The sequence below is a fragment of the Acipenser ruthenus genome, chromosome 49 (assembly GCF_902713425.1).
Source record: "Acipenser ruthenus chromosome 49, fAciRut3.2 maternal haplotype, whole genome shotgun sequence".
Classification (NCBI taxonomy): domain Eukaryota; kingdom Metazoa; phylum Chordata; class Actinopteri; order Acipenseriformes; family Acipenseridae; genus Acipenser; species Acipenser ruthenus.
In genome coordinates, this window is record NC_081237.1 from 7,195,148 (window position 1) to 7,215,143 (window position 19,996).

The window sequence follows — 19,996 nt, forward strand, 5'->3', positions numbered from 1 at the left end:
GCTACCTCTAAATAATGCTAGCATCTCCTAACAATATGCAGGCAGCCACAGACAGAAATGGAAAAATAAAACACAATCAGAACCATGCATCAGCAGCACACACCACCCAAGCGCGACAGATTGATGTACCACACACCTTGAAGACACTTTGAAAAAAAAAAAAACGAACAAAACATTTGAAGGGTAAACACTCCTGTACCGTACTAATGACACCCCCCCTCCATTGAGAGAAAGCTCTCCTTTTTTGAGCTATTAATACCCCTGCCAGCCTCCCTGTAAAAACATTCGCTCATCTCTCCGAAACAATGCCAGCTGCAGGAACTCTGGGATAGGTTCCTAGCGTTCCGCTGCACTTCACTTGTTCCAGCACAAAAATCAGCTTTGCGTCTCTCTCCTCTCCACTCTACCCAGTTATATTTAGCTCACCCTGGGGCTCTACGCTGACACAGATATGGTAAGGTGGCTGTCTCTGGAGGCTGTTAGGGACAGCTAAATACATTCTGCTGTTCTAATTGGTACAGGTTCTCAAAAAAGCCAAAGATTGGATAAGAATGGAGAATGAACTACACCAGCTGGCACTCACCAAAAAAAATAAAAGAAACTTCAGAGACCTTTGAAGAGGCAAAAAAAACCTCAAAACCTTTATTTCAAGTTCCATTTCCACTGCCCACAATCCTCTGGGTTACTCGAGCCAAAAGAATTATAAGCAAAAGTGAACGCAAAAATAATAATTACAAAAAAAATGCTCATCTTAGTTTAAAAGAAAATTGCAAATCTCTGAAAAAGTAGGACCTTCCCAACCCAACTCTGGCCTCGATTAAATAAACTTGATTCAGACCTCAGTGTTGAAGGCGTGGTTAATTTCGTGGTTGTTTTGGGATTGCCTACCTCCATGGCAGTACAGTACATCAAATGGGCTTTGAAACATATTTCATAACTCACTACTAATTCAACAAATTGTAGTCCTTGTTGTTAACAATTAGTTATAGGGCATAAGCTCGGCTCTCCGTTAAGATGGACGCAGCCACCGTTTTAATAAATTACCCCCCCTAACAAAAAACATTAGCAAAAAGTTGTCGGAAGTCCTTCTGAGATCCACCACGAAACCTTTTAAACCAGCAGAGCCTCCTGCATCTACATTCCGCACCAAGTAGATTTCTACAGATTACCGACAAGCAGACATTAGGCTGCGTTGGTTTTTAAAAGGGTCCATTGCAGAGAAGCGGTGCCTCAGAAATGATGAAGATTCTTGATGCAGAAGGCCTCCCTGGAGGTATTGGAAATAGACGATTGTAAAGGGGTACAAGCTGGATTGGTTCTGAGGAGGGCGTGAGAGGCGACGCCGCAGGGTGTCAGAGCTCAGTAGGGCAGGAAGGAAGAGAAGGAAGTGCACCCTCCATGGTTCTTTGGGGTGCTCGGAGATTTGTCCAACTCTTATCAGCAGATGTTTGAGCCGAGGCCCGGGTTAGGATTGGGAAGTCAATGGGAGATCAGTTGGGGCAAAGAGGGAGGTGCTGCGAGAGAGGGAGAGAAGTGTAACCCTCTCTACTTGGGAGCGTTGAATTCAGCGTGTCGCTGGTTCATGGGGTTCTCTGGAGACTTCATCCACTCTTTCTTCAGCAGCTGCTTGAGCTGAGACAGGCGCATGTTGGGGTTCTCCTGCTTGATTCGAGGCATGTTGACCTCCTCAAAGGCAGCGAAGGCGGCTTTCATCCTCCGCTCGGGGTGTCGGTCAAGCTCTTCCGCCGTGCTGGGGAGAGAGGGAGAGAGAGAGAGAGAGAGAGAGAGAGAGAGAGAGAGAGAGAGAGAGAGAGAGAGAGAGAGAGAGAGAGAGTTACTTGCAGTTTTTGCCATATTCCATCTCAGGGGAGAAAGAGAAGGGTTCATTTAGGAAATTATCCCAACTCCAGCTCGAATGGGGGACAGATGCCTGAAAAGTATGTGGATTCGCAAGCCTCTCAGCTGTGAAGTCTTGGTTGACCTGAGTGGAGTCCACTAAGCTGCCACACTATTAAGCACAATCGGGCACCTTTACAGACTCTGTTTCCAAAACTGGCCAGCATCTGCAATGCAGTATTGTATAATACTGCTTAGGGTCTTTTCTGCTCATCTCCATGTGGGTTACTTACCTGAGTACTGCGATGGCATCCTCTATAGTCCTGGCCTCCACAGAACCCTCCTCTGGGATGATGCGGTTCACATTCTCCTCCAAGGGCCCATCCAGGTAACTGTTTGCCTTCCCACCTGGAGAGAAACCACTTGTGTGTTATCCAGGGCTATCCAAACTCCTTCCCGAGCTCTGGTTATCCTACCTATCACTTCGTGCCCATCCAAGACCCCTAATCCCTTTGTCCCTGCGCTTCTCACTGGTGGGGTTCCTTCAAGGATCTCCCCTTCAGATCCTTCTGATCTGAGTCTCAAACTGAGACTAAACAACCCCTGGGGTACCTAAAGCTTGCAGAGACTTCCTCCTTCTGTACTGCCCTCTCCATACCTTTCTCTGGCAGGCTGGTCTTCTCTTGCTCCTTATGTAGCGTCTCTTCAATCTGTGCCTGGGTGACCTTTCTCCCTGTAGTGCTGGTGACCGCACTGCCCTGGCGTCCCTTCAGCCGGACGGACTCCTCCTCCAGCAGCCTCTGGTTTTCTTTCTTGCGCTCCAGGGCCTCCAGACGCTTCTTCTCTTTGTCATCCTGCAGCGTGCCAAAAAAAAGTAATTTATAATGGGACCAGTCCAACAAGCGGCCAGAGTTCACACAAAGGAACACTTCTGTGTTACCAGGCTAATGGGGTTAATGTCAGGGGGAATTCACACTTGAATGCCCTTCCATGATGAGCTAGACCCTGCATTAGAGTTTGCCAAAACAGGTTAGATCAGCACTACCAGTGGCCTCAATACCCCATTCCCAACAATTCAAGCCCTCCTCTGGGTCTCTTCCACAGAAACTCCTCAAATCAGTGCAGCAGGCGCTGCCGTTGGAAAATGCATTAACTGATAAGATGAATCCAAACCTTTGCTCTCTACCCCTCATCTTCTGCTATCCAATTATCTGGACGGCTGGCGTCAGGCTCGCAGTGGAATCTGCATTGTGTATTGATGAGCTGCACGGGGTCGGGTGTCAGCGAGGAGTGTAACGGGAGCCCCGGGACACGGGTGTGATTTAACATTTTAACACAGTAACCTAAGCAACGCGTCTGGCAAAGCCGGCTACACTGCAGCGATACACCCCGCTGCTATACAGCCTCAATAATTCAGGGAGACAGCAGAGTGGCGAGAGAGGAAACCCGAGGAACAAGTGTTTAAGAGTCAGAAGAGGTGAAAGAGGCACGAGCACAAAAGACAATCCCAACTTACTGTGCTGTGAGACCTCGCGAAGAGTAAAGAAAGGAAAACTACAAAACGAGACATTAACTTTTATTTGTGTTTGGGATGATTTAACATTATCCTTGTTAGATCCTTTGTGGTACCTATTCTGCGAGATCAGACCACTAAAACTGTTAATCTAAACCACGGACCTCGACTGTTTGAAAAATAATTGGAATATCTTATTGGAAGATAAGTTTTGAATTAGTTATTGTGGATTTAATGGAATTAGTGAACAGTATTTTAAACCTGATGCAAGTGGAGGGGAATTGGAAATCGGACAATTCTAAAAGGTAAAAGGAGCAAATACAAAATAAAATAAATCAATCAGCAACAGTGGTTTTAAAGTATTAAAGAGGTGAAGGGGAACACACTGCTACTGGGAAATGACAAAGATGTAGAGAGTTCAAACAAACAGCAATGAAGAGGCTGAGCCGCCCCTGCAGGAGCAGCTGTCTGTGGCAGTGTTGCGAGGCTCTGCCCAGCATGTCTGTCACGACACAGGGGTGCCCTCGGGTCACGCAGTCTGGCAGCAAAGGGAGTTTCCCCTGGCACGCTGCCCGCAGCTTGAAGATGAGAGGAAGCTGCCTGGTCATATCAACATTAACACGAAGTGCCTCGGCACGGCTGCACACTGCCACAGCAGGGGACCCTTCGGAGCGCCTCTGTACTGACATCTTCCTGTGTGAGTGTATGCTTGTCTGGGGGTGGGGGCTTGTTTACCACCGACACTGAGACCTTGCAGTTCTTAATTTGCTTGAAGGGGTGTCTGCTGTTTGAAATCAACATTGACGATTAATGAACAACATAATTCACGAGTCAGGATTTTAATTTGACAGGTGTGGGTGTGTGCCCATTCACTTTGTGAGAACAGAATATTTCATACATTTACGTTTGAGGGTGGGGGTGATTCTGTAACCAAATGCAGTATTCAAACCAAGTAAGATCGTGGAGGCTGCCTGCAAGTGCCTATAAGCAATGGTACTGGAGGACTAGGTTTGAAAGCTAGCGATTTGCAGTGCATGCACCCCAGTTTGTTGGCACTGTGCTACACAATCTGGCAGTGTGCTGCAGAACTGTGCACAGCATGGGACTGAAGATACAAATGCAGAGAAGATAACACAGGAGCTGTCACACGGGTCTACTACTGCCATCCTGTGGTCAGTGTCGCTCGTTAGTATTAAAACAGGACGCTGTCAGTAAATGCCATGTTTATTCAAATTGAAGCGAATTCAAGTCGCATCCCCAAATCTGAAGACCGGTGCTGGAATTGGAAGAGGACAACGTGAGATTTATACCCTCAACAAATGCAGACAGACTGGCAGACCGTCTCCATACCTGTGCTCAGTAAAACTTGTGTGTCACGTGGAGCAGAAGAAATGTGCACAGCACTCTCAGCTTTGTGGGTAGCAAACGTTTGGCCTGCTTTCACACGCCCCAAGACAGTCCCTATTCTTGGACTACTTCGCATCACGGACGCTGTCCCCCAGTCTACAGCATCCTTACCTTTCTCTGCTCCTTCTTCAGGACATGCTTGTCGTCGTCCTTCCAGAAGGCATCCTCTTGCTCCTGTTTCTTGCGGGTGTCTGCCGCTGCCTTCACCTCTGCCTTGCGCGCCCGCGCCACAGAGGACTTGGTGTTCTCGCCCTGGAACTTCTTCGGCATTCCTCCAGAGGGCGCTCTGCTACTGGGAGCAAGGGCAGAGAATCAAGCCATGTGGCACAACCGTCACAGGCTGGACCTAACGCTGCAGCGGCTCATAATATATATATATAAAAAAATATATATATATGCGATCCTATAAAATTGGAATCATTTGATTTCTATTTACTGCTGTACCATCATCAGCGACCCAGCCTTCAACACACAGAGAAAAGAAGTTTATCCAAAGGCATGCAGTCTAGTTAGTTTACGTTGCCAGCTGGAATTAAACTGGGAACCTCCTGGTCACAAGTACCCTTTCTCTAACCTCTGGACCAGCAGGCCTCCTACTTGTTTGTTTTGTTTTACTATTCTTGTTATTAGTATGTTCCTGATTTTGTCTCTTCATATCGTGCAGCACCCTGAGACACCTTGGTGTGAAGGGCGCTATAAAAAATGAAAGATATATATATATATCTATAGATATAGATATATATATATATATATATATATATATATATATATATATATATATATATAGAGGCCTATATATAAATAAATCACACACACACTGTATTTTCTTTTTTAGACACAGTCCCCCAATCACTTACCAACCCATGCTTTTATAATAACTAGTTATAAAGCACTCCTACAAGCAGCTGGCACTGACTTACACGTGCAGTAACCATGATTTTAAAATCCATTTTTCTACCTCAATATTTTAGGTACCCTTTTCACCATCCCTTATCGTTGTTTTGCGTCTAATAACAACACTGACTACTAAATAACAGCAATGGAGGCAAGGAATAAGATGTGTTACAGTCGTAAGAAATACACAAACGAGTAATTATCAGCTTTCGATTCCTCGATTATTCTAATTCTGTTCTGATGCGACTGGGAATAATGGGACGCGTAGGGCCGACACGACAGCACACAATCTGGGGTCTGTTTCGACCCGTGATACCTGTCAAATACCGGTACGCTGAGGTACAATCATGAGCGAGTATTTTCAAAATAAAGACGAGAAACTGACATGCAATAAGAACAAAAGCAGGTTGTATCAGCGTGTGGTAACAAATGAGATGCGTTTACCTTACACAGAAACTTTTAACCATTGAGATAATATCGCATTGTACTTTGTTACACAGATAGAGAACGGCTGTCATTTAAAAATATATACATATCATTAATACACAGTGACGTTTCGTGGTGTAAAAATCAACATGGGGAGACTGCTGTTTTAATAATAATAATAAATAAATGAAATATTTCCATCCAGGGAGTTCCTTACCTTACAGGACAGCAGCTCGGGACCTGAGTGATTGCATCAAAGAGCTGTCTTTACAACTGCCTGTCACAACAAAGATCGTTTAAAAACTTAGAACACGGTTACAACAAAAATACCGACCGCCCGGAGGTACTATACACACCCCCTTGGTAATTGTAACGTCTACAGCTGTGTATTTTTGCAGTGTATTTCGCTCGGTTTCTGGCGTTAATGCGGGTCCTTTTTAAAGAAACGCTGCTTTTTTAATGACGTTTTGCTATCTAGCTGATGGAGGTCGCTTTTCACCGACTGTGTTTTTTTTTTTTTTCTTTTCTATTCTTCATTAATTTTAGAGGAAACTCAATACAAATTATGTCGCGCTGTTTCAGTAATACACGTGTATCTGCTGTACAGCATGTTTTAGGAACATTTTGAAAATATCAGGGTACATGCATTAGTTACATTTAAAATCTAGCTGTCGGAATATTAATTAATTAATTAATTAATTAATTAATTAATTAATTAATGGATTTCATATAATAAACCCCCCTTCATAATGACAGCCCACCCTGACCCCTCCTCGCGCGGAGATCCTTGCACACGTCACGGAGGGCATCATGGAGTCGACTGGAAGGGAAGTCTGTGCTGGTGGAGACCCGACTAACTCAAACAGCAACAGCAACAGCAAGCGGCACAAAGAAATGGAGAACGCAGCTTTGCACAGCAGCCTCAATTCGCTGCGTGTGGCCGAGGAGGAGGAGGACGACACCGCGACTGGAGCCTCGGTAAATGAATACCGAGCCGAAGACATGGAGCCGAGCGGCTGCAGTACCGAACCAGACGCCCCGCCGCAATCCACAGCGCAGGACGGGACAGAGGATGAGGATGAGGATGAGGGGGGCCAGGAGGAAGAGCTGACGCTCACCGACCATCTCAACAAGCGGCTCCTCTCCTCGTTCTTGGAGAAACTGAACCAGAGAGACTCCAGTCTGCCGGGAATCCAGCGGCTGGACTGCGCCGTTGCCGGGGAAGAAGACTCTAACCGGGCCCTGGATGAATGGTGAGGCGAGCTGCACCGTCTGTAGTCGCACTGGGACATCGTGTTGGCGCTGGACACGGTTTCCTCATCAGCAAAGGGGGTGCCACCCGTTTGTTTTGTCTGGACTGTGCCAGACAGTAATAAAACATTGACCTGTTTACACAGGCTGGATATCTGGAGAGGGTACCCGATTTCCAAAGGATGAAGTTGAGAGAACATAAGAACTGCCTATACCTAGCATGTCATTGCTATATGTAATTATCAAACAAATGTGTGCTTTACCTTTACAATGTAGGTTTGGACACGACATTGCTTCTAGCTGTTCATAAAATATTCACTGTGTTCTGTTGGTCCCTTGTCACTCCTGTACGGTCTTTGCTGTTACTTGGGGAATAAACCTTTGGTGATCAATTCCAGCTTATTCCTGGGATTGCATGCTCACAGGTTGCTACACATTTACTTAAATAATACAAAAAAAGTTTAACTAAATAAACGGTTTTACGTTGTGATTTAAAGTGATTTTTTTTAACAACTTAGTCAATTTTCAAACCTACAACAGTATAATACAAACCAAAACAATAAAACCAGACATTTGTTTTGATGATAAAGCGGTTGTGTTGTCCGATTAGTTTGTTAAATGCTTGTTTGTCTCATTTGCATATCTCCGCCCACACCGCGGATGTGGAGTTTGCTATCCAGGTCTCGGTAGTTGATGGGAAGGAGAGTCTGTGAGCGGTCAGATACTCTGTCACGCTGCGGAGCACGTAGAGTTTTCTTTATTTCTATTCTCTCGACCTGTGTCATGTTTGCATATACCGTCCTGTGCTTGCTGATCAACACCTACAAATAAAGGGGCTTTTATTTGACTTGCAAGAGTCTCGTGGGTTTATTATTTTCAGCAGTGGAGATTGCACCCCACATACAGTTCTTTGCACTAGTCTGACCTCTGATCTAGTGTGGCAGATGTTTGTAGTAACGTTACACTTTGAGTAATGGTCTGAATGTTTGACACACAGCTACGTACTTTAATTTGCTGTCATTTTAGTTTTACAGGTGTTCCAAAAAAAAAAAAAAACTTCCTGTCTGGCTTTTAGCGTTTCATCATTTGCTCATTTATAAAAATGGTGTGACCAAGGCTGTAACCAGAGCTGACATTATACCAAGGTCACACTGAGGTTTCAAGATCTAGCTGGCAGTATTTATATGGCTGGTATTTACTATTCAACCTCCAAATCTATGTTACACGGCAAACCAACAGAGAAAATGAACGACTGTTTTGTACTTTACGAGAATCTGTACATGAGTATCTGATGATGAAAGAAAACAACAGAGGACATGACCTCGGTGTCCTTGTAGCTAGTTATGCACATGGGTGCGACTGTGAAACTCACAGCTTGAACGCTCCCATTGCAAGCGGACTGTAACTGCTCCCAGTCATGTTTGCAAGCAAAACTGTACAGGTAGGGCAGTAGCAAAACTCTATACTAGGGAACAATAATGCGCCATAGTCTGTTGGTGTCTGTGAGAGCTGGGTGGGCCATGCCATGGAAATGGAATGAATGGGAAGTGTGGGTAAGTCGTCAATATCAGACTACTGGCAAGGCACATAACTCTTTAGGATCAGACTTCTGCGTATTAGGAAAGGCCATCGCCATGTGTCATTAGTCTGATATTGGATGACTTCCCAAACTTACTGTTTTCATGGACTGGTCATCTGTCTGGTAGTTTCACAGGCTGCGCCCAGTTGCTGCAGAGGTAGCGGTGTGCCTGTGCTGGCAGATGAAAAGTCCTTTGCAAGGTGTTCGTTCAGGTAGACAGCGATGTGCTGCGAGTCAGGCTGCCGATCGTTCACAGTGACAGGCCGTCAGTCAGCCAGCGAAGCATGGAAGTGACTAACGGTAATGGCAGTCCGTTCTGACATCCAAATAAATAAAACAAACTGTATTTTTTTCAAATGGAGCATAAAGACCTTTTTCCTCCTTCAGAGTAGTTCAGTTTTGAAATAAGCAGAGAAGTTTGTTCTTTCATAGAATTTTCACTTTTGAGACTGTCCCTTTGAATAATACAGTATTATTATTATTATTATTAATTTCTTAGCCGACACCCTTAGCCAGGGCGACTTACAGTTGTATACAAAAAATACATATCAAGAATTACAATATAATTAAGAGCAAGATACAAAATACAATGACTTCAGTCCTAATCAGAGTAAGTCAACTGAAATGATTTCTGTATATCATGCACTTATCAAACAAGCTATTCTATAAGGTTGGACAATGTGTGTATACATTACGATCAGATTTTTTCAGTGGTTTTAAATGGCAGCTTTATGTAACTCTGAGATATCGCAGTCAGTTAATGTATTCTTATTCCTGTTTAGATTCACTTTGTGTTTCATTTCACCAGTATCTCCCAGTCAGCTTTTTCTCTGTACCGCTGCCAAGGAATCGAGAACAGAGAGTTCCAGGGCAGATGTGATTTGGGAATGACAGGAGGGTCTGGAGTTTAATAACTGAGTGATGCAACACAAGAAAAGAAAGATCATACAGTTGATCTGAGCAGCAGAACATAGAGACGTCCTTCTCTGCAGCCTTAATCTCAGATATCAGCGCCCCTCTGCCTAGACACGACTCCCAGCACACTGCCAGCCTGCCCCTGCCCTGGAGCCTCTTGCCATTCATGATTAGTACCAGAACTCCTCCAGGTGCAGTGAAGCTCTGAAAAGCTCCCATTGTTTATACCGTCAGAGCAATTTTTAATAACACGGGTGAGTGGCTTTTCAAAGCAAAACCTCAGAAAGGACACGTGTGCGGCTGGGATGAAGATGTTTTTTGTATGTAATCTCTACTGCCAGCCTGTACTGGGTGAAGGACACTGAAAGCTATTTCAAACATGCAGGTGTGTGTTTTCTTTTTTTGTATAGCATTCCCACCATGTCCTGATACCTGCACAGACGTTTAGCTTCTAGATGAGAATATCATTGACTCTTTAGTGCCCAGTGTGCTCAAATCTCTGACCCCATGCTAATATTTTCTGTTCTTTTTTTTAATGTCGTTATTCAACAAAGTAATGAGGCACCATTGGTTCAAAGGGAAACACTTATATTTTGGAAAATATTTCAAGCATTTAGCTAAGAAAAAAGAAACTTTACAAATGGGAAGAATTACATGTTAACTTACTTTAGTACCCACCACCTTTACAGACTCTGATAGTTCAGCTCTTGTAAAATCCTTTAGTTTCTCATCTATTTCAACTTGGCATGAACCCTGAACACTGCTGGAACTGTGAATGCAAACGTCCCGTTAGAAGTATAGATGCATAGCGTTTGCATGTGCTCACTGTTATTCCTTCTCCCTCATCCCATCTTCTGTGGACGGTCCCAGTTCAATCTAGACTTTGCTCTCCTGAAGCAACGGCAAGTGTCTGTTTTGAGTCTTGTCCTCTGGCGATGTCTCCGGTCTGTCCTGGGTTCCTCTCAGCCAGCGCATGGGCAGTGAGGGGGTGAGGGGAGGGCTCTGAGGCTCAGTAGGAGATGAGGAGCTGGATCCCTGGGGTTTCACAGGATGGAGATCCCACCACAAAAGCCCCGGTGCGATTGCTTTCCTCTGGGTGGGTCCTGTGAAATTAAAGGAACGCTCACGGATTTGTGAAGATGCATAGGTTCAAACAACAAGAAAGGGGGGGGGGGTGGGTGGTATTCACAAAGCATTCCCCACCACTTGACATCGGCTTTCTAAAGAGAAAAGGAAGCGTTGCTGTTTAAAGCTGAGTGTTTACCTGTGATATAGCTGACAGCCACTCCCACCAGCAGCGCTGAGACGGTCCCTAGAGCTCCGTAGTACAGGAATGACATGGAGTAGAAGTTATCCGCAATGGAGGGCCTGCACACCGAACATGCAATAGAAGAAACCCTACAAATCATCTCTACAATCCCTCCAATGAGATCCACCTCTCTGTAGAAATAGATTGATATACACTACATTCCTTCTTATTCCTGGCTTTTGCTTCTTAATGCATCCAATGATAAAACATAATGTTTCCCAAGAAATTTTGATCAGGCCTTTGACAGGAAATGATTCCTAATCCTTTGACTTCTATTGAATTGTGCGTGTCCTAATACTGCACTGGTATTTTGAGACCACTTCAACGCAAGCAGTACGTTGTTAATCTGGGCACGTTCTGCAGTCGGAGGCAATTTTATAGTTGATGCCTGGGTCTGGAGAGACAATTATGTCAAAATGATTGCCACTTAAGGAGATTAAGGTTATCAGAATGATTGTACGACTTTTAAAAGGTACATAAAATAAAAAGAAATTCCAAGTGCAGGCTTTCTAGTTTTTTTAATAAATGTAATTACCATGTGCATATATATTCGTCCCACTTTTTGTCTCCAGAACTACTTATCCAGCTGCGAGAGAACTTAGTACAGATATTCCTTAGCGCACAGAGACCTATTCTGGTCTCTGACTGGTTGCCCTCACCTCTCTCCCGCCAGTGAGGAAGGGGTCTCCACAATCATGCTGCCATTAAGTGTGGTGTTGCCCATCACCAGCAGGGGGCAGTGGTCTGCTGAGCTGGGCAGCACCCCCATCACCTGTGGGTCAGGAGGGTACAGACTCGCCCCAATCCCGATCCAGAGCGAAATACCGAACCCGACCACTATAGCGGCGAACACACCCTGAGGAGACAGGAAACGTATTTGTTGTTTGACAGACTCACAGTGCGACTGCTGTAGTAAGTGCAACTCCAGCTAGTAATATGGAATAGTGCAATACTCATATGTTGGGAGGGAAACTAAAGTCATTAGAATCCACTACTCTGCTCTCAATCTTTTGTGCCATTTGACCACTCTGTATTTTAATGTTCATATATATTACATTTTAGAACAAGCAGATTGGTAAAATGTCAAAAGAGAAAATGATCAGCATTGTTTTTTCTAGTACTAAAAATACTAAACAGTAAGAGACTTCAACGATGGTCATCAGTTGTTTAAATAAACTAAATATCGAGCCTGCAAATGCTCAGGTATTAAAGTCTTAAAACCATATGAATTTCCTATATTCCCCGAATCGAATCCCAAATGAGGCAGGACTGATCTAAAAACAAGCCCTCGTTCGTTATCATGTTCTGGAATTTGGGGGGCACTCACGGGGGTGTTAGAGGCTGGGATGAACATGCCCAGGATAAATGCTCCGAGCAGGGGTCCCCCGATTATCCCCATCACTGTGAACGAACCCTGGAGCAGAGAGTGAGAGAGAGAGAACTGAGCACTTAAAACATGATTTCCGTGATGCAAGAGTTAATGGAGAGTGAGAAAGGCAGTGAGTGATTGGTTACCTGCAGCACTCCTCCACCCACCAGGGAAGTAAGAGCAGCGACTGTGATACAGGCTACACCATAGAACAGGGCTGAAACACAAAAGAGACACACTGCCATTGCAACCAAGCTCATCTGCTTTCTGTTCATGAATCCACTTCAGTGTTATCCAGCATACAGCTACAGGGAGATGCAACACCTTTGGCCACAGCTGTAGAGTTCTAGCATGTGAAAAGAGGTCTATTTCTGTTTTGGTACCCGGTAAGAGGAATCGGTGCAAGGCTGACCCCTGCTGTGTAAATGAGGTAATGCTCGCGAATGGGAACTATGCCCGGTGTGTGTCATCTTTCGCAAGAGAGCCTGGCTCTTTTGTACAGTGGTTAGGGTCCGGTGCCTGCCTGATAACCAGCTGCACCATCATCTACACAACTTGAATAGTGCCCAAGAGCAGAGAAATAGCACAGACTAAAATGCAACTTCGGATTTAAAGTGACCTAAAAAAAAAAAAAAAAAAAAAAAAAACGTTCACGTCATTCTTCATGCTTGACTTGAGTGCATTTAAACAATTTTTGGTCTCCCTAGTGGAATGTGATAAAAGTGAGTTACGAACTGTGCCTTTTACTTCCAGGCCCTTCAATTAGGTGATTGCATTTGAAGATTTTTTTTTAAAAAAAAGCTAATCAATTATCTCAACTCCACAATTTAGTGCCATCTGCAGGGACCCATTTACTGTTGACACACGATTTACGAAAAAAAATGCACTCAATCATCTAATGTGACTTGAAACACCTGACAAATCACTGGCAAAATGAGAATTAAGTGACAAGTCACCTGGGCAGGACCTCACTGGAGATGAAAGCAGTGGGACACCCTAACAGGATGAACGTCGATGGCTCTGCAGTGACATTACAAATACAGTGAAACCTTATTCAAGGGACAGACCAAATGTTTTTTTTCAATGTTTTACTGTACTGTGGTTTTATAATTGTATCGCAATTGAAAGGCAAAAGGTCTACGTATTATACTTAAAAATAATTTTTAAAAAAGAACGTTAGCGTTCTCCTTATTCACGCTTCTCTCAATCGACGCTGTGTTTCGGAGGCTGTTTCTAACTCGTCATGTAGATCTAGTGTTTCTGCAATATGTGTTTTTCGCCACCAGATGGCGCTGCTGGATTGTCAGTGAACTTGCTTTGGTGGGTTGATTTTAGACACAGTGTTACTGTGACGTGAACTCACACAGCCCTTTGGAGATGAGCACAAGCCTCTTCTGTGACACGTTGTGGAGGCGTGGTTTGAGAATGTCCTCCATGGTAACGGCTGCCATGGCGTTGATGCTGGTTGAGGCTGTGCTGGGGATGGGAGGAACCAGAAGCAGACATGAGTTGCATGAAAATACTTACATACAAACTTATGAAAATATTTACTCACTTTAATGGATTTCAAAACGACATCACAATACTTTTAATATATAATCGTTCGTGTTAAAGGTGCAGTAACTGTGGTTTTAAAATACACAAAAACTATAGCGATACACCCCCTGTGATTTACCAAGCTTACCACAAGAGGGTCATACAATTAACAGAGATGGAATACCTGAGAGTCCCACTGTAGGCACAAGCTAGGAAAAGACCAGGGACACCGGGGTAGTCTGCAAAGATATCCAGCACCAGAAAGGGCATGTACTGGGCAGAGACACAGAGGGGAGATGCAATGGCATAAAAGCAATATTTTATCCCGCGCTGTTCTCGTCTGCTGACGGCTTTGTTAACGGCATTCCAGAACAGCTTTGTTAAATATCAAGCTTGGTTTTATGCAGAGGAACCAACTCTCTCTGGAAACGCAGCCAAGAACACAGGTTTTAGAAAAACACTTACTATTCTTAAGTTAATGCTTTGGGAAGCTCAATAAAAACACTCAAATATTTTTTTAAAAAATCCGTGTTAGTCTAATACACTTCAAGAAACATTATGTTTCAGCATCTCTCAGTTTTTACCCGCCTCAGAGAAAGGGGCTCCAGGCAACAGCACTGCACAGTCTATCTAGGCCGAGCCAAACAGCTTTGATTTACAATAGCCTCCCATTCTAAAACCTGACTGTGCACATTCTGTAATATATGTTTTCCAGAGAAGAGTTTAATCACTAAAGTGCCTTTTCTCATTATATCTGGACACCGCAACCGTGTGCCAACTGGCCCTCCTCTCTGTTTTACCTTTCTAAGTAAATATTTATAATCAGTTTTTAATCTGCATGAGATTTACTGCAAGAGAATGCCATGAGCTCAGAGGTGTTAGATTCTGACAAGGATTGTGTCATTACATTAAGCAATATTTATGCTAGAGTGTTTTCTAGGGTACTTCTTATTTAATTAAATAATACATTTGTGTGTGCCAATTAACCTGCCACATGTAACACACAGTTTTGATGCAAAGGGAATCCCTCTGTAATATATAAAAGCCACATCAGCCAGCTGCAAATCACTTTCAATCATGACAGGCAAGACAGCATATCTAACAGACAGGAGTGGGTCTGACAGTAGGCGCTCAGTTGGCAGGTGCTTCCATGTCCGACAAATAGATGAAGTTTCCCAGGGTTCCAGCACCCTACTGACTTCCAACACCCCGACTATCGGGAACGCAGCCCCTGGAGTAGTACCTGGTCGGCAGCGGAGATTAGCCCCGCCTTCAGAGGATCACACTTCCTGTAGAGAGCGAACATCACAATGCCGCAGGTGACAGCACTGCTGACTATGAGACACAGCCCGACCTGGTTCACAAGCAGAGCCCTGGGGACACAACTGCAGCCAGTTAGGCCGAGCGAAACGCAAAGCCACTTTATCAGGAACAGTGGCTTGAAACCTGGTTCCAGGAAACCACCGGGAGACCGAGCTTGAGGTTGCTGTATCAAACCCCCAAGTCTCCCCCGGTGTGCCGTGCAGTGGCCTGAACCCTAGTCTCCTGAAACCGAGTTCCAAGCCCATCCCATCCCCTCACCATCAGTGATATAATGGAAGATTGCATTTAGCAGACAGCAGGAGATTGTGTTTTGAGAGACACAGCAAGTATTAAGAGGGGGCCTTGAGGGGGAAAGACTGCCTGTCTGCCAGAAAAAAGAGATGTGATATTTTCAAAGGTATCCTTCTGTTGGCTTTACATTTAGGAAAAGAACACAAAGAGAGACCTCTTCTACCCTCTCTCACCCTCCTGGATTGTTAAATACACATGCTTAACTTCTCTAGTGCTGGTCAGACGTCACTAAACGCTGACACCGCTGAGGTAAAAGTCGAAACACTTATCCTCTGGCGTTAAACCAACACTGCCTCTTTCTAATGTTCCCTCCACGCTGTACAGCTGTGGGGCTTGATGCAGAACCTTGATCTGAAGGAGAACTCATCCATTATATCTTTCTTTCTGTTGACTGGAATCTGAGGCACGGGTAATGAATCTATTTAAAAGACCAGACAAATGAGTAATATAACAGACAGTAAGACTTAAACCATCAATAATGTGACTATAAATATGTCATGAAAGATGTATTGGACAACATTAGATATGTATAATAACAACAGGCTGTGGCAACTTAATGTGAACGTAACTAAAGCATTTATTTAATCCTTTTCATTACTTAACATGATAACTTCACACAAGTGATGTGTCATTTAAAAATGTATAACATATTTTATAAATTTATAAAATTATTACTTCACATACCACAATCAGTGTTATAGTGTTGTGGATGATTACATTACTGTATATTGCAATTCATATTTATAGATGGTAATATTTTTCTGCCTAATAGGAGTTTATTAAAGACTTTGAAAAAAAAAAAAAAGCAAGTTTTATAAGTTTACATCCCCAATTATAAATGTATTTTTGTTGCAGGTATTTGCACTCATTATCACTGCTGTCATTTTGATTCTAAGTAGATCCCTTTGCACTATTTTTTGACCACAGTTGATGCATCCTTTTGTTTTCCTTGCATGTTGAATTTCTTTGCATTTTGAATTTTAACCTAGTGTGTGAGATTCAGCGTGGGCAGTGTGGTCATCTCTACAGGTAGGTGACGCCGTGACACTCACCTCCGTGCCTCTTTCTCAGTCTTGCAGGCGATGTAGCGTTGCACCTGTGACTGGTTTACTCCGTACATGGACAGCCAGACCATCGTGCCTCCGAACACAAACGTCCAGAAAGTATAGCGCCTCCGCAGGTCAAAGCTAAAACTGCAACACAAGAGAAGAAAGGGCTGAGAGGGGGAGGAGCCAGAGCTGAAGCAGTGAGCTGGACGCGCAGCTCCTCTCTCCTTACTCTCCGAGGTTGATGCGGGACCCGTTGCTGGCGATCTCCAGCACCGCGGACGGTCCGCCCACCAAAACGGTCCCCCGGATAACAATAGACAGGAAGCCCGAGAGCATGACGACCACCTGGAAAACATCTGTCCAGATTACTGCCTTCATCCCACCCTGAGAGAGAGAGAGCACAAGGGAGAGGGAAACCTCAAAAACACACCTGTCACAGTGCATCACTGAAGGGTCCTTAGTAAAGTGCATGTACCCTTATCTCAACAAAGAAGAAGAAGAAGAAGAAGAAGAAGAAGAAGAAGAAGAAGAAGAAGAAGAAGAAGAAGAAGAAGTCATTGGAAACAAATGAGTTGGCTCCTCACCAGGGTGGTGTAGAAGGTGCAGATGAGTCCTGTTGAAAACAGAGAGGCCCAGATATCCAGTCCAGTTACTGAAAACCAAGCACACAAACAATTTGATGAGAATTCAGTTTATTTCAGGACAGTTGTTTTAGAACAGGTCTAGTTTGCCAGGAACCCACAGGGGCAATACATCATTACCCACCACCAGTACAATTGCATGGCTCAGTACAAATGCAAGCTATTCTGTGTCAATCAAAAACAGCAAGCCAGTTATTATACAGCATAACTTCAAATTCTTCAACTAGATTGGTGCCAAAGTTCATCTAATGGATTCCAAAAGTGCAGGTGCACCTTTTTTAGGTTTTGCATTATGAAAACAGACCAGGTTTTGACCGGCTGGTCAGGTGTGAAATCAACAAACTTAGTGTACATTTCTGTCAGGAAGTAAAGGGAGTCGTTGTTCCTACTGCCCCCTGGTGGTGAGGGGAGAGTGTGCGCCTACCTTGGTTCAGGATCAGGGCGGGTGCGTAGATCACAATTCCTGTGTACAGCAGCTGTATGGATCAATCAAGAAAAAGGAAGTCAAACAGATCCTACACACAGCATGTATATAAGTGTAGTGTGGGAGAAACCGTGTTGTGTCTCTCATTCTTATTTTGATCCAGTATCCAGGACCTGGACTATACTTTGAATGCCCTGAATATGCCTCTGATCGGTATGATTCAGGATCCAGATTTCAGGTTCATGCACATGCCTGATTGGAATGAAACAAAAAGTAAAGTGACATAAACCATGCTTCCACTGCCACTGTGGCGAACCGAACTCTGGGTAGGGACCACCCTGTCTGTCTGTTTTCCCCGTACCCGACTCCAAGTCTTTTTTGTCTTTCCAGAAGGTAGCACAGAGATTGCTTCAGTGCCTGGGGAAGGGGAGAGACTGAAAGGCTGGAGCCCATCTGACCAGGTGCAGCTGCTACAGGGAAGAGTTTTGTGATGACAGATCTTGACAGAGGAGCCTTTTGTTTTGCCTGTGCTGGCTCATTCTTACCGTGGCTGTGATAAACTGGATGGTCGCAAGCAGCTGCAAGCTCCTGCTAAATCTCATCTTCAGATACTGTGAGAAAAAAACACAAGACAGGATTCAGACGACAGGTGCGGAGATGTTTCAACACATTGACTCCCAGCTGAGTCTAACCGATTCCCCTGGCCCTTAAAAACAGGGACAGGACACTCTATTCAAAAGATGGAAAGGGAGGCAGATCTAAATACTGCTGCTACCAAAATAATTGAAAGAATTTTGGGAAACTCAAAATCTTTAACGTTGTGGGCAAATTTGGCAGTCTACGTGGTTTGTATGGCAGTGCCAGGCCCATTTAAGGCTGAAACAGAACACCCAAGCTAGGACAGAGAGCTCATACAACGTATTTGAGTTTATTAGCTAGCTGTCTCTCTGCTCCTCCTTTATACTTGTGGCCAGGCTAAATTGGATAACTGGCTGCCAATTTAGCCTGACCATGTTTTCTAAGGTCAGTCTTAATCCAGTGCAGACCCCTTCTCACATGGCTGACCAGCCTGCGTGTTGGAGGGGAACGAACCAAAATGCAAGGATTTTGCATATGATATTTATGGTGATCTCTGACATGTGGATATCAAACAGACTGTCCTTACCTGGTTGGTGCTGGTGATGCCTAGCCGATAGAAGACAGGCAGGAAGAGGTATGCTGTGATCAATGTGTTGAGGCTCTGCCCAAGACACATGTACAGGAACTTCAGCCCATAGCGGTAAGCCTCAGCAGGGACCCCCAGTACCTGAACGGCTGACATGAAGCTGGCAGAGAGGGAGAGGCCGACGGGCAAGGCGGTCATCTGACGACCCCCCGTGAAGAAATCCTCGGCTCGCTCTTCCTTCCCTCCCGCCCTCCGCAGGCCTTGGAACAGTCCAATCGCCATGGAGACTAGGAGCATCACTGCAAACACCCCATAGTCGGTTAGTCCAAATGCGGTCCTGGTGGGGTGTGATTCTGGGCTCATATCCGTCATACAATTTTTCTATAGATAGCAACAAAATTGCATCTTTACCTTCCTGCTTTTGAACAGTTATTTTTTGTAAAAAGAACAGACAGCCTTTAATATTATTAATAAATGAATAATAATATATAAAAAATGTCCTTGTATATTTAAAGTAAAGAACAAAAAAATTGTCATAAGTTATACCAAAACGAAATTCCAAATTCCAGAGAGTGTCTTAAAATACAGAGACAGATATGTGTAAAAAGGGTAATAAAAGTTGCATTACATATTGCTATAAATTTCAAGAAAGCTTTGACGTGCTAACAAAGTTAAAACAATAATGTAAAAATGTAAAGTAATCTAATTAAGTAAAACTGATATTTACCAATAGGTTGATGAACAGAAATGAAATCAATTACAATTACAGAAGAATCCGTCTGCGTTTTGGGAGGGGTATCTGGGTCTGTGTTGCCTGTAGAGATGCACCTGCCTTAGCTGTCCGGAGAAGAATGCTCTTATACAGATAGGGGGCTGCTGTGATTGGTTCTTGCAATGCAAACTACTTCAGAAGTAGGGAGGTAGGGAGAGAGGGAGGGGAATGAAAGCTCAGCTTACTTCAGGAAAGTTTCTCTCTGCTCGCCACCTTCAAACTCTCCACTGAACTACAATTAACTTCATTCTTTCCATATCCCACTGCATGTGGCAGATTCACATAATATAAGTTCA

At 44.2% G+C, this 19,996-nt stretch overlaps 2 protein-coding genes across 5 annotated transcripts; both read right to left on the bottom strand.

The window, feature by feature from the left end:
• Positions 1-608: 608 nt before the first annotated feature.
• LOC131696456 (coiled-coil domain-containing protein 124-like) lies at positions 609-6,496 on the bottom strand. 3 transcript variants are annotated; one of them, XM_059014984.1, is made up of 5 exons: positions 6,294-6,496; positions 4,868-5,045; positions 2,495-2,690; positions 2,130-2,244; positions 609-1,750 (listed from the first exon to the last, which is right to left on the bottom strand). In XM_059014984.1, exons 2-5 carry the CDS (start codon positions 5,024-5,026, stop codon positions 1,546-1,548), a joined length of 675 nt encoding a protein of 224 aa, XP_058870967.1. In that variant the 5' UTR covers positions 5,027-5,045; positions 6,294-6,496; the 3' UTR covers positions 609-1,545. The 3 variants fall into 3 exon arrangements, with proteins under 3 accessions (XP_058870967.1, XP_058870968.1, XP_058870966.1); XM_059014985.1 differs by having other exon boundaries at positions 4,868-5,048; XM_059014983.1 differs by lacking the exon at positions 6,294-6,496 and adding an exon at positions 6,095-6,116.
• Positions 6,497-9,558: 3,062 nt separating this feature from the next.
• On the bottom strand, positions 9,559-19,748 carry LOC131721870 (sodium/iodide cotransporter-like). 2 transcript variants are annotated; one of them, XM_059015112.1, is made up of 15 exons: positions 19,656-19,748; positions 18,929-19,309; positions 18,309-18,374; positions 17,764-17,815; positions 17,283-17,350; positions 16,928-17,082; positions 16,702-16,842; positions 15,279-15,408; positions 14,220-14,308; positions 13,863-13,975; positions 12,646-12,716; positions 12,458-12,544; positions 11,790-11,986; positions 11,086-11,189; positions 9,559-10,924 (listed from the first exon to the last, which is right to left on the bottom strand). In XM_059015112.1, exons 2-15 carry the CDS (start codon positions 19,298-19,300, stop codon positions 10,698-10,700), a joined length of 1,872 nt encoding a protein of 623 aa, XP_058871095.1. In that variant the 5' UTR covers positions 19,301-19,309; positions 19,656-19,748; the 3' UTR covers positions 9,559-10,697. The 2 variants fall into 2 exon arrangements, with proteins under 2 accessions (XP_058871095.1, XP_058871096.1); XM_059015113.1 differs by having other exon boundaries at positions 18,929-19,227; positions 19,656-19,737.
• Between the last annotated feature and the right edge of the window lie 248 nt (positions 19,749-19,996).